The sequence below is a fragment of the Monodon monoceros genome, unplaced genomic scaffold (assembly GCF_005190385.1).
Source record: "Monodon monoceros isolate NGI ecotype Baffin Bay Population unplaced genomic scaffold, NGI_Narwhal_1 Super_Scaffold_12, whole genome shotgun sequence".
Lineage (NCBI taxonomy): Eukaryota > Metazoa > Chordata > Mammalia > Artiodactyla > Monodontidae > Monodon > Monodon monoceros.
Genome location: NW_021703768.1, coordinates 67377713 through 67392923, shown reverse-complemented (window position 1 = coordinate 67392923; position 15211 = coordinate 67377713). Strand labels below are relative to the sequence as shown.

General features: G+C 35.1%; 1 protein-coding gene across 2 annotated transcripts in view; it reads left to right on the top strand.

The window, feature by feature from the left end:
- The window catches only part of EDIL3 (EGF like repeats and discoidin domains 3), a 420308-nt gene that overhangs the window by 135467 nt on the left and 269630 nt on the right, over window positions 1-15211 (top strand). The window contains exon 3 of one of the 2 annotated variants that reach the window (XM_029218098.1): window positions 14166-14192. The exons of the other annotated variant lie outside the window; for it this stretch is intronic. Within the exon in view, the coding sequence (XP_029073931.1) occupies window positions 14166-14192 (27 nt within the window). The remainder of the gene's footprint in view (window positions 1-14165; window positions 14193-15211) is intronic. 2 annotated transcript variants of the gene reach the window in all.

Here is a 15211-nt window from a genome sequence, read left to right as displayed (position 1 = left end):
TATATGTGCCACATCTTCTTTATCCATTCATCCAATGATGGAAACTTAGGTTGCTTCCATGTCCTGGCTACTGTAAATAGAGCTGCAATTAACATTTTGGTACATGACTCTTTTTGAATTATGGTTTTCTCAGGGTATATGCCCAGTAGTGGGATTGCTGGGTCATATGGTAGTTCTATTTTTAGTTTTTTAAAGAACTTCCATACTGTTCTCCATAGTGGCTGTATCAATTTACATTCCCACCAACAGTGCAAGAGGGTTCCCTTTTCTCCACACCCTCTCCAGCATTTATTGTTTGTAGATTTTCTGATGATGGCCATTCTGACTGGTGTGAGGTGATATCTCGTTGTAGTTTTGATTTGCATTTTTCTAATGATTAGTGATGTTGAGCATCCTTTCATATGTTTGTTGGGAATCTGTATCAGCCCCTATTTTTAGACAGATAAGTTACTTGCAAATTTCCTCTATTATAATCATTTTGGTACATACTCTTCTAACTAAATTTTGGGTACATTCACCATTGTCTCCTTAGACTAAATCCTTAAAAGTAAATGGTTGGGATAAGAGTTATTTGGGAACCTTTACTATCATAAGTATTGTATAGGAAAGGTAAACAGTTTATCATGATGGTTGTTTTAATGAAAAGAAATCTTAATGGGCTTAGATCTACTTAATCACAGTAATGTACATTTGGAGTTATTTGGTTTGTATAATAAGAGAATAAAAATATACTTGGAGAGCAAAAGAAGAGATTGTTGTCCTATCAAATATGTTTTTTAAATAAGACTGCATCCCCTTTTATTTTCACTTAAGCAGTTATTATATAATGCCATAAATCATTTAAAAATGACAAACTATAGATAGGCATATAGAAAGTCCAGTTGGGTAAAAACTGTGAGGAAAAGGCTATTCTATAAAAGTAAGACCAATGAGAGAGGGAGCAGGCATTTTATCAAAGAAAACTTAAAAATGGCTCTAGAGCATCTAGAGTATGGAACAGACTTAGAATGCCTGGGTAAGGAGAGCCTAAGAAGGTTAGATAAATGTAGGAAGTGAGGGAAAGATTAATATGACTCTAATGGAAAGTGAAAGGCTCTTGGATGAATGAGGGAACATTTGCTCTCTTCTTTCCACTTAGCATTAGTTACATGAATGAAGAGAAAGAGACGAAGCATTAAGAATTCATTGAAATTTGTATTTTGATAGGTTGATATTTATTTCTTAAAACTATTAGAACCCCTGTAGTTTTTAATATTAGTAAATTAGATTGATCAACAAATCTTATTGGCACCTACTATGTGCTAGGCTCATACTGTTTGTTACAAGGTATTACTAGAGTAAAGCATAAGAGTTACTACAATGAAATAGAAGGCATGAAACTTTTCTCAAGGAGTTTCAAGTAGACGTCATTGTGTGTGAAGGCTTATTTGGCCACAGTCCCTGCCTGAAATCATAGGAAAACTGGGTGACACCTTAAGGTAACTTTGTACTCTAGGACAATTTATTTTTCAACATATATCAAAGTAGTTATGTGAAGGCAAATTCTGTAATCCATATTACTTAAAGTACAGTGGCAACACATAATTTTTAAATAAGTCACACAATGAGAGAGAATTGGGGCAGAATCCTTTTCAGAATTTAATTTTTCCCTCTGAAAGAATAAAATTCACTGAACTATGATTTAAAATGGACAATAATCAATGTTTTCTGTTTATTTTATTTTAATCAAAGCTTGGAAAATAAAGTAGGAGGACACAATTTCAGCTCCTCAGTAAAAGATAGAACCACAGATAAGGGTGTTTTCTTAAGTACTAATCCTGGGAAAATATAGCAAATTTCAAGTAAGAATTAGCACCTTCTTTGCATAGTATGTTGATAAATCCCCACAGTGTCTCTACGTGGTAAAATTATAATTGAGAAATCAGACCCCCAAGTGCTTCATCCAAATCATAGACAGCAATTGAGTATAGAACCCATTACTGCTACACATCAACACAGTAGCTACTAAATATTTTCAATAACAAGACACATGTTGTTTGTGTCAGCTCAGCTCTATTTCAGTCAATGTCATTGATTGAATGGCATAAATGGCATAAATCAGGGTGCATCACACAACATGCTCTGGGCTCTGAGGTCAGCTTCCATTAATTATTCAACTATGGAGGTTGAGCTATATTATCTCCACAATGATTTCCTGACCCAAAACTTCCGTGGTAAGTCTCACCTCACAACAAGACATTCTGGTTATCAGGTCATCATGTAGTGAACATTGAAGTGGGGCATTTATGAAATTTACCAATCACCATAATGCCAATGACATTTTTTCTTTCACCTTTTCCCTTTGATAGTGTTTTTAGAGTACTCTATCCATTAAAAGGCTAATGTATGCATTATTCTTGCAATAATCTTGAAATAACCAGTTGAGCTAATACCAACCTCAGTGTTAAACGAGAAAAGGATTCTGTGATAAACACGATGACTATACCAAGGTCATGAATTCCTGCTCAAAGGTGGGCAGAACAGGCATTAAACCTGAAATTTTGTCCCATGCTTTTTCTACAGTCCAGTGTTTGTGTCCAAATTAAAGTGTACCTGTTACACATATGGGGAGGGATACTTTGAAGCAGTGAGAGAACCTGGAGATATAATAACAATAATAATAGTATTAAAACCTCTATTCCAGTGTTGTCATGCTGAGCATGCTCTTGGCATTCTGTAGGAACACATTCTCTAAAGAATTGCGTCATGATGTTGTGATCAAGAACGCAGCCATACTGAATTCAAATTCTGACTGTTCTATTTACTATCTGGTACTTTGGCCAAGTTGCCTTAACCTCTTGATGCCTTCGTTCCTTACCTGTAAAATCCAGGTAATAATAGTACCAACTTCAAAGAGGTTTTGTTCAATTTAAGTGAATTGGTATATGTAAGGTTCTTAGAATAGTTCCTGACTTATAAAAGAGCTATGTAGCAGTTATAAAATAAGTAAATAAAAATAGATAGACCTTATAGACAATTCAAAAGTTACATGCAGAAATCAAGTTTCTAAGTCCCTTCCATCATTTCAGTCATTAATAACGTTATTGAAATGTCCAATAAATCCTGACCTATTATTTTTATGTCAGGATTTTTTCTGCTTGTGTTTGAATATGCAAACTGGGGCAATTTAGCTGTCAGCTTTTAATTTTTCAAAATTTTCTTTTCTTCAGTGTATAATTTGACAAATCACCTCATTTGTTATGGGAAAAAAGAGAACCCTATGTTTTATTATTTGAAAATTATGAGTAATGTAAGTAATATTTGCATAATTAGGAATTGGCCTTTCAGGAATAGAGCTTTTCTTATGCTTACAGCAAATAACTTATGAATTGATTTTTCTTCATAAGATTGCAAAATGGGAATCCTGTAAAGGCATAATAAATACAAAGTTGGAATTTACGACAACATATTAATATTAGATTCTCAGATGTGATACATCAACAATAAGCTCTTTGTGGCTTTGCATAAAGATGGAATCACAGAGCAGAAAAGAACAGTAGAATCTTCCATTTAATGAATGTTATTGAGCATCTCTGGAACTGTTCCAGACCCCCAGGGCCTAACCTCCCCTTTATCTATGCCCCCAAGATAAAGAGCTTGACCTTGAGATAAATTTGGGAAAGACTAAAGCACACACATCAATTGTCATTACACAATGCAGAAAATAATCGTCCTGAGAGGAGAACAAAGTGCTGTAGGTATCAAGAGGAGGAAAGGTTACTTCCATTCCTAGGAATCAGATTCGATGGGTGAGATAGCTTTTGAGATGGGCTGGGTTGGAAGTGTACTTCACCAGTAAAATTATTTGGTGGGAACATTTTAAGCAAAATACAGGATGATAAAAGGCACAAAGGTGAGAAACATGGGAACCTTCTGGAAGAATTAGCATTAGTGGTTACCTAGATTATTTGGTGTTTGCAGAGATGCTGAGGAGCCAGACAGGAAGGTGGTTTGGGTCTACACTGTATATGGCCTTTAGTCATCCTCTTGAACTATTTCCATAATATAGTTTTCAACGTTATTAACAGTATCATCCCAGGAACATGATTCTGTAATCTCTTTTTATAATGTGTAATTGAAGCATACCAACATTATAAAAACAAAACAACACAAAACTCTTATTAACAAAATTTGTGATAATTTTTAAGTAGTACCTCAGGCTTTTCTTTTGAGGATTAAATTGTACTGTTGTTTTTTTTTTTTCCCATTATGTTTTTTTCTGCCTCCAAGATAAACCTGTTTTTCAACTCATTAATTATTGTGATTGTTTTCAATAAGACTCGGTCTAATAGGTAGTTGACTTGGAAAAGGCTCAGTGTGGCTTATTGACTGAAATTAGTGTTAATTTCTAACCTAGAATTTATAACCAGAAATTAATTGCTGAAAGAAGCAACTGCAAAGTTTCAAAAATAGTTTTCAGGAGACCCTCCTATGAACAGAAATGTCAATTGACATGTGGAAAATCCCATGAGAAATCACAAAATATTTATATCCATCTGGATGGACACCTAGTCCTGGACACTAAGGAAACTGTTTCAGTGAAGACAAATGTTTGGTTTTCCTGTCTGTGAACGTAATCAACTACATATGAAATAGATGCAAACTAGATTCTTTGCTAGAGAGAAAATGAAAGATTGGAAAAATACCTTTAGGGCTTTGCTTGGTTTCAAACTTTTGCAATTTTTCCTATTGCTAAGGTACTTTTAGATACTGGCTTGCAAGCCAGTCTGTTCTCTCTTGACCTTCACCTCATGTCTCCCTTCCCCTCTTTGTTTCCTGCCCAATCTTGCCCTCAGATAGAAAGGAGATAAGATTAGTAGCCCCCAGTGTTCTAGGAATTGGTCTATAAGATGAGGCTGGAGGAAGGGGAGAAAGGAAATTAATTCTTTCAGCAGCATGAAGAAGGCAGGTAATAACACCATTGTGTTCTGTGCTAGTTAGATCTCCTCTGGACATCTAATTCTTGTTGCTGTAAGATTTCATTCGTATTGCTATGTTTTAAAAGACCCTGACAAATTTGAATTTATCAAGAGGAGGTTAACAAAAATGATGACCAGGTTGTACGTCGTGATTATGAAATTAAGTGGAGATGTTTGTCTCAGTTAAGAAGAGAATTATAGGGAATATGTTAGTTGTCTTCAAATATTTGAATGGCTGTTATGTCAAAGAAAGCCACATTATTCCATTGTTTTCCAGACGCTGTCTTTAGGAGAGTGATATGATGTGTTTCTTTGTGAGATTATGAGTTCCCTGCCACTAGAAGTTTTGAAGCAATGTTTAGATTTTTGATTGGCAGGTTGGACTAAGTGACCTTTAATTTCAGTTTGGTTTTAAACTTTTATTTATGCAAAGTCGCTTACACCCTGTTTTCTGAACAGGCTGTTTCCTAGACTGTTTCTTGACAGTTTGGAAAGGTAGAAGTTAATAGTGTGCATTCACAACTGGAAAATAGCCTCAAGATAAGAAGAATGGGGCTTGGGCCCCCTCTGAATAGCCTTGTACCTTTATTCAATTTCATTGCCTTAAAGTTAGACCTGTCCACTTTTTTTTTTTATCAGTTGAGTTCCTTAAAGATGTTCCAATTAAGGAAAAATTCATCCTAGGGAGACAAATTCTGAAGATAGGGAAATTACATTGTCAATGTCATTTGATTAACACCTGAATGTAGATACACTGACTATTTTCTTTTAAAGAAGGTCCTAATGATTCTGAAAAGAAAGCATTTAATTTTAGCTTCTATTTTAACAGGCAGGAAAAAAATCCTCTATAGCAGTCATTAACTCACTGCTGAATAAGTCAGTGGCACATTAGATTAATTGAGCTCTGTATAGGCAAGCAGAGACTGTGCTTTATCGCTTATAGTTAGTGTCCTTGGGATGAGTTCAAGCTGCATGAAAAAAATAATTCCCCTTGACCAAAGAGAAACAGATAGATCCACCAGAGATATCTCAGCTCTATTCAAGGTACACCTTCCACTGTTTTTTCCCTTCATCTTTTGAGTTTCAAAAGATATTTTAATTAAGCCAGATGTGTGGATCTGTATTTTGGGAACCCATCATTTCAAAGCCATCATAAAATTTCTGAATTCCTCTTTGGAATATAAGTAGTGAAAAAGGAATGATATTTTACTAAAAGGCTTCTCAGATATCATAAATGGTATAAATGTCATGTTTGAAATAACTGTATCAATAAATACTTGCTTGTGCGCATACACACACACACACACACATTATATGCCAATATTTTGTAATAAGGTAATTTTCTGTCTTCAAGTAGTCACCATTAATTTTCTTAAACGTTGAAGTTTTATATTATTTAATATAAGAATATTATATTCAGTATACAGCCCTACATACCCCCTAGTGGGGTGAGGGTGATGGGCAGGGAAATCTGTTAGTCTAAGGCTGCATCTCCTCAAGCCCACAGCTCAGCCATTTCTTTGTCTCTTGTGTCTTGTGCTTGGGCATCGGTCACTGGAACTTTTACTTGATCTCCATTAATAGTAACTCTATTTCAAGGGAGGTAACTTTCATAGGAAGAAGTCACAAATATAATATTGTCCAATATATTTAAGAAGCATGTTACTAAAGATAGGCTGACAGCATAAAAGAGGATCCTTTAAAAGCCTTATTTATAAAAAATGAATATTTTATATTGTGTTTAAGATTATGAGCTCTTATTTATTTAATGAAATTATTTGGTCATTTATTTTTGTTTCATGTTTCTACCGCTGTTCAAATGGAGTCTGATTATTCATTGAAATAGTATTTCTAAGAGAAAAACCCTGAATCCATCCAAATATCATTCAGTAGAGACTTAGTTAAATAAATCATGGTTTATCCATAAAATAAAATATTATTATTGTCCATATTCACTGATAATATTGAGATAGAAAATATGTGCAATATATTAATGAAAGCAAGTTAAAGAACATCATATATAATCCTAGTTTTATTTATAGTATAAATATTTGATTATAATTACATATATTTTTATATATGTATTCAGATGTTTAAGTATTTTTACTTCAAAATTCAGTTTGTTTTGAGTTTTTAGTTGATAATTTAGTTGATTTAATAAATATAATAAATATATTTCTATTTTCTAATGCAAATCTTAACTCATTATAACAATGGGTTTTTTGCCAACCCCTTAATCACAAAATCTCTTCTGACATTAACATTTTATGTGCAGTGATTCCGTGGTTTCCTTAAATGGATGCTATCTCTGGGATTTGTGCCAGTATTGCTGACTTATCCATTATTTTTTCATTTTTGGTTCTTTTGGTTTTAACAGATTTACTTTTTAGATTAGCTCATTTGTCCAGACTTATGGGAATGAATTGAGGGTGAAGTGAGCAGTTGCCCACACGTAAATAAAGCAGAAATCCATAGAATATGAGCCTGGTGGTATTAGCTTCCTTCTGTCAGTTGCTGTGAAACAGAACAATATAGGCGTTTAACCATCTGAAATTCACATATGATAAGCAAGTAACCTCAGCTGCATGGCTTTTCTGTCACATTAAACAGCATTCTTCTTCCAGAACTATTCCCTCCTCTCCTGTATTAAATTTTCAAAAAATTATGAATTAATTTTATTGGAAATTGATAAATGTGAGCAGCCATTTATATTAACTTCTGACCTGCTTTATCCTTCACAAGTTTCTTCTATATGGCCATGAATTTTCTTTGGCTACCAATTCTCTTTTTAGATGGCTCCCAGTAATGTAAAACAGCCATTAAATTCACTTACTGGACTTCATTTTCTCATGTCTAAAACTGGATAGCTTTCCAAAAATATTTACTCAGTACTAATTATGTGCACTATACAAAACTGAGACATAACCACTGCCTTTGAAAGAAGGAGCACGGATAACGTCCAGCTTGGGAAAAAGGTTGGAAAATATTATTGCCATTTTGTTTAGAACTGGCTTTAGGTTATAGTTAAAAAGCTAGTGGGGGATGTTTGGAGGCAACTAAATCAGGAAACTAAAATAAATACTAAAGAAATGAGGGTGGTGAGACTTGCATTCAGTCTACAATGATGAGGTGAATTTGGATAGGGAGGGAGGGCACATTGAATAAACAAAGGATTTTTGAGGACAGTTGTATAAATACATGAAATGTTGAATTATAGGCTTTTGTAATGTTAAATCACCTAGCCTAAAGATCTTTAGTGCTTCCTTTAAGTAGCAAAATGTGTCCTAATTACGTCCCCAAAGTCTCTTTAATACTAGCTGGGGCATGAATATAGGCCTATTACTTAAGGCATATTACTTCCCAGCTACCCAATACCCTGGGAATACTTTGTAAATTACATATGTTTTTTACTTAGTAGAAAAAAATGAAACCAAAGCTTTCATTTATTCTTTATTATTTTCCCCATTTGTACCTCTTTCAAAATGAGAAAATCACAAATGCATTAATTGCTGTTAACATGATTAACTGTATATGTAGCTTGTAAAACTCATGTGAGCTATATTACTACTAAACTTTAGAAAGTGCATTTTTGTGGTTCTATTTTAATGAATGTATTTAATTAATAAACTATAGTTTGATGCTTTTTGAGTTACTTTAAAATCACAGATTTATTTTTTCATGAGATTTATTTTTTCATGCTCTAATGGTCATTAGAGCAATCATTGTCTTTTCAAATATTATTCCTTTTCTCTCCTGCCCCAAGAAAGAAAATATGATTATATAGTTATATAAGTTATTATATATGATTATATATAAATTTATATAACTAAAATATAGATGATATTTAAGGCTTTCTCTTTGGCAATTCTAGTAATGTAGCATAATGAAGCAACTAAATTTTGTTGAGTAACACAGAGGACTGTATTAGATATTTATACATATTTTCTTTCTTTCTTTTGACAAATATTTATTGAGCCCTACAGTGTTATAGGTATTATTATAAAAACTGTAGTTATAAGGGTGAGCAAAAGAGGCACATTCCTGCCCTCATGAAACTCCTAGTCTAACGGAAGAGACTAGTAAACATACAAATACATACTTACAGGCTAACTACATGTATACATAATTATATTTTATGTACTACCCAGTATTAACTGTATTCAAATGCTGTCCTCCAAATCTAGCACAAGAATCAAACTGCATGTGGAAGAATGATAGAACAGAGAAGACTTTGTAATTCTCTGAACATTTTCTCTGCAAATCCATTGATTGCTGCTCCTCACGGTGACCCAATTATTCTGCAGTTCTGAGAGTGGAGAACTGACCACATAGTATGCTGTCTGAAGTCTTTGGCCAGGAGAGACTAACACTTCTCTTCATACTTTCACAAAAAAGGAGTTGGTAATAGCAACTTTTAAGTCCTGAGGCTTGTCCTCATTGGGCCATTGGCCAAGAACAAACAAATCAACAAACAGTAAAACAAAGATCATGTAAACTAATAAAACCTCTTTCTAAATACTTCTCTGTATACTTCCAGAGACAGCTCCACAACTTACTTAAATGACTGAATTCACAAATTTTAAATGTTAATTTTCTCTTCTTTGTTTTAGTACTAACACACACGTACACACACACACACACACACACACACACACACATACATTTATGGTATTTAACCTCTAGGCAGGCATGAATAATCATGCATACATATCATCGTTATTTTTGCATCACTGCAGTTGAATAAAAACATTCTAAAATGTTGTGAGAGTACAAGAATACATACTTCTTGTTGCTTTGCTCATGGAAATAATAAATTACATAGATAATTGTATATTTGCAAAGCATATTTGTGCATAATTAACTAGATTTATAGTATAGCAAACAAAATGATCCATAAGTCAATATGAACTAACATCTCTATGTAAAATAGATTATCATGTGCTAAGAAATGTATTTTATGTATTTCATAATGAGATTTTCCTATTTGATGGTGAGCGATGCTGGGCTGGGTATAGAATTGCTTTAAATGGATAGAATTTCCAAGGTGTGAAAGTTTCCTTAAAACACCCAAGGATAAGACAAAAAGAAAAAAAAAAAAAACAGGAGATAACAAAATTGTTGACACCACATGAAGAGACTAGAGCCTGTTCAATGAAGAAGTATGTGTGTGTTTTGCTAGCACATGTATATCAGGGTAATACAAAACTCACTGGGTTTGTGTAGTTATTGTACTTGACAGTTGATCCTGTGAGCAAAGGAGAAAGGTGAGGGAGGGAGGAAAGAGGGAAGGGAAGGAAAATCTGTAGGATGCCTTCTTCTCCTTCGGTTAAGCACCAACCCAGTTCATGAACATGTACACTGCCAGACTGTCCTGAAAAAATTGTGACCAACTTCAGAATCAGAGGAATAGGTTTATTGTATCAAAATGTGGTGGTAAACTCTGTGGAAAAATGATAGATACCCAATGTAGATACCCAAACCTGAAGATGTTAAAGAGAAAGAGCATTGAAAGTCAGTGAAACAGCCACAGAGTACACTGCAAAGGGTTTTCTACAAGCCTGCTAATTTACTGCTGCAGTTCCAACAATTGGACCCATGGCTCTGCAATAAACTTTTTATGGATAGAGCCATAATTCTCAATACTTAGTGTTCATAACAGTTACCTGCTGAGCTTTTTAAAAATGCAAAAACCTGGGCTAACACCCAGAATTCAAACTCATTAGATCTGTGGCATTTTAACAAAATCCCAGGTGATTCTGTTATGGGCAATAAGAGGACCACACTGAGTTAAATTCTGTATATTAGATATATATACTTTCACTCTCTCTTTTCCTACCATCACCGTAATTTCAGTACATTCGTCTACATTGTCACCAGGCAGAACAATACAGAGTTGTTAGTTTGCTTTTATTTCTTTTGGTGCATGTCTTTTTAATTTCCAGGATTAGAGGCACTTGCACGTGACACAGACGTGTGTGTGTGTGTGTGTGTGTGTGTGTGTGTGTGTGTTTATTTGCTGATTCATGAATTCCAAGAAGCAAATAGGAAGAGTAAGGAATCATTTAGGTATCATGAAATTACTTCTATGATCCTTAATTTCACTTAAATGTCACAAAATAGACCACTAATGTCCACTTTGAAGTTTATTTGTACTTCTGGGGCTCTTGCTGCCACCTGTTCATAGTTCATGATGCTTTGTTTGGTAATGCAGTTAGCTTACAAAGCCATCTTTGCCAGCGATAACTGAAATGGTGAATTAATACCAATCCTAACCCTGAACGTGCCTTTGTGAATATGTGTGTGTATTTTAATAGTATGTATATTGGTTAATAGTATGAATATGTTTAGTAGTATGAATATAGTTACATCTGCAAGTTATGAGGAACCACCACTATGGAGATGTTTCAAAGAAATACAGTTCTGTGCAGACTTGTGTAACTGCTGATTCTAATATTGTTTTTTTGTTTGTTTTAAATATTTATTTATTTTATTTATTTATTTTTGGCTGCATCAGGTCTTTATTGCAGCATGCAAGATCTTTCTGTTGTGGCGCAAGGGCTCTTAGTTGTGGCGTGCAGGTTTTTCTCTCTCTAGTTGTGGTACACAGGCTCCAGAGCGCATGGGCTCTGTAGTTTGCAGCATGCGGGCTCTCTAGTTGAGGCATGTAGGCTCAGTAGTTGTGGCGCACGGGCTTAGTTGCCCCCCCCCGCCCCCACCGGCATGTGGGATCTTAGTTCTCTGACCGGGGATTGAAACTGCATCCCCTGCATTGGAAGGCAGATTCTTTACCACTGGACCACCAGGGAAGTCCCTCTAATATTGTTAATTTGTTACAAACGTGCTTTCAGGTATTATAGGCTCAAGTGTAGGGTAGTACACCCCAGGAGCTTTGGCTTTAAGACTATCTAATTGCTATGACTCCTGTAAGTTTAGAATTGTCTTTACTTCTGTGCTTGCTAGTCCTTTCCTAAAATTACTTGCTTATCCATATATAATGGAGGAATAAAATCTTAGCCTTTGTGATATTTCTTTCTTAGGCATCACAGGCTTGGCATGTTTTGTTTAACCTCCTAGTCAGTCCCTCTCCTGCCTATGTCTATTCCTGGATTGTAAAGGACCTGAAGATGTTTCCAAGGGACCACTTCATTTCTTAAAGGGATTTCTCCTGTAGCCCTTACATCCAGTTTTTGTTTTTGTTTTTTCTCTTAGGCTAAGTCCAAGAAACATTATCTGAAATCTAGCCAGTCCTTATTGCATGATCCTTTCTCCCATTTCCTTTTCTCTTTTAGTGGATACTGAATTAGTGATACAGTAAGGCACAGTGGAAAGAGTTTGGTTTTAAAGTCACATGAGCTTGAATTCAAACTGACCTTAGACAAATTGTTCAGTCACCCTGAATCTCTGTATCTTCATCTATCAAATAAGAGTATATTTCATCTCATCCGTTGCTTTATACATTCAGTTCACATACACAAAGTGACCAGCTATACGTGTAAGCTTTTTTATTCTTGTTCCTTTTGAATCTCCAGACTTTTACCAGCAATGACCCATCTAAGTCAGCACTTCTACAAGCCCCTGTGGTATTTTCCTAAAAGGGAGTTCCTGGAAGCTACCAACAGTTTTCTTCTTTGAACATGTTGTGAAGTACTTTGGACATGATAAAGCAGCAAACAGCTTTTAAATATTTATGTTCTCCACACCATGCATGCCAAGTGTGTTTGCTCTATTTTTTTCTTTTTTTTTTTTTTTTTTTTCTTTTTTGGTGCCAAGGAGACAAGCCAAACAGTGTGAGAGGAAAATACTGTCAGGACACAAAGTAAGCTTGTCTAATGTGTACTCTGTGCAGATGTAACCCTAATGGAAAATAGTGGAGACTGCTCCCTAGTTACACAGTGATACCTTGATGAACAAATCACCTGGAAACAAAACTCCTTTATAAGCAATTCAGCTGAGTAAATTTTTATTTTAAAACTTCATGAATCAAATGAAGTAGTACTGGCTAGAGTAATATAATTCAACAGTAATATTCTGATAAAGCTGCAATTGTGCACAGAGCAGAAATATCTTCTCGCAGAGCATGTCTGTTAGTATAAAGATGAAGACATGCATTCTAGGCAAAATCGTGAAGCTATTTCACTTTTGCAGCACTATGCTCCATCCTCCACATACACGCAGCAGATTATTACCCTTGGAGTTGTGCTGCTCTCAGAAATGTCCCCTTTTAAAGAAGGAATCAAAATGATTCACACTTTGAGTTATAGTTCATGTTACACTATATTGATTACTTAGTCGTGTCTCAATCCTGGCAACAAGTTAGTACAATTGAGAGAGACTCTGACTCAGTTGGTCTGAGGTGGGCCCAGAGTTTGGCAATTCTTGTGTAGATGCGGGGTTATGAACCACTGCTTTAGCATAAAGTTATGTTCTTGTAATGTGACCTCTCCTTTTGTAATATCCATGCTTATCCATGTGTGCTTGGGGTCAACCTTTAAAATGCGGGTTCCTGTGGCTTCAACACAGAATCACCACTACTGAATCTTGAAGTTTGTGGTACACATGAGTTGAGTGTGTTTGTGTGTGTATGTGACGGGGAGAGAGAGAGAGAGAGAATCTTTGTGTTTAACCAACACTCATAGTGATTCTGAGTCACTCTAAGGTTTAATAATTCCTACCTTTTTATAATTTCTAACTCATGGAACAGAATTTTTGACTGTCAACAATACCTTTTAATTCCTCTTTGCTAATAGAAAATTCCCACAAAGTGGATGGTTGGGGTATTTATGTTATATACAATTTATATTTTAAACAATATTATTTATAATAATTATAATAATTTCCACTCAAGCTAAAAAAGTTCAACCTTGTTTGCAAAAGGACAGAAAATTCAAATTCAGACAACCAAATGGTCTTTTCTAATGCTTGCTTATTTTAAAGTATGAGAGTTTTTAAATGTTAATTTAATGTAAGTACTATCCATTTATCTGTCATTATCTAATTATCTAATGAAAAATATCTAATGTATATACAAAATTTCAAGTCAGAGACTTTTAGTCATTATTTAGAAATGTGAAATATATTTATGTTCAATCTCAATTTCTCTTTCTCTCTCTCTGCCCCATCTCTCTCTCCCTCTCACCTCACTCCTTCCCTCTCATCTCACTCACTCCCTCTCTTTGTTCCCACCTCATCTCTTTTTCTCTATCATAGCATCAGATGAAGAGCCAACTTCAGCAGGTAAAGTTCCTATGCTGTAAAGATTATTCCTATTTATTTTAATGCCCTTAGTAATATAGACCATTTGAAATGTATTTGTTCAGGTTTCAACCACAAAACTGGCACAGTTTTATTTATTTATTTCTTGAACCCATTATGCAGTCCCAGACTAAATGATGTTCGTTATGAGTTTTAAATAAAAAGAGAAAATAATTGAAAATGAACTGTCACAGAGGAAATCATAACACAAAAAATCACATCACTATTACAGAATAAGGAAATTGGGAAAATTAAAACATTGAGAAAAATGCCAAAAAGTAATAAATGGGGAGAAACAAACTAAAATGTTAAAATGCAGAAAAATAATAAAATGAGGAGACTGAAATTAAAAAGAGGAAAATGATAGGCTTCCCTGGTGGCGCAGTGGTTGGGAGCCCGCCTGCCGATGCAGGGGACACGGGTTCGCGCCCCAGTCCGGGAAGATCCCACATGCTGTGGGGCGGCTGGACCCGTGAGCCATGGCCGCTGAGCCTGTGCGTCCAGAGCCTGTGCTCCGCAACGGGAGAGGCCACAACAGTGAGAGGCCCGCGTACCCCAAAAAAAAAAAAAAAAAAAGAGGAAAATGATAAAACATACTTTCAGAAATATGACTTACTATGGTAGAATACTGCATTATCAAATGCGACTGACATTGAATATGATATTCATTTAAGTTTAAGGATAAAAATCATGTTGTTGCCTCAAATATTCACTTTCGTTAAGAAAATAATTTTTGCAGTTATAACTTAATGATACTGAAACTTGGCATCATGACCGTGCTTCTCATCCATCTAATCAGCATTGATCAAGAACAGGCTCAGGTCTGAACTAAATACTGTGAGGAATGCAAATGGTAGAGAAGGCATGGTATTTTCAACTTGGTTCTAGGACAGTGGGATGGGTCAAAGACCAGGCACATTTATAAGGAGAAAGCAGTCACCACAGCCAATCTGTTTAGCAAATAATAAAAGGCCCAGGCTAGCAGACTAACAACATCAGCA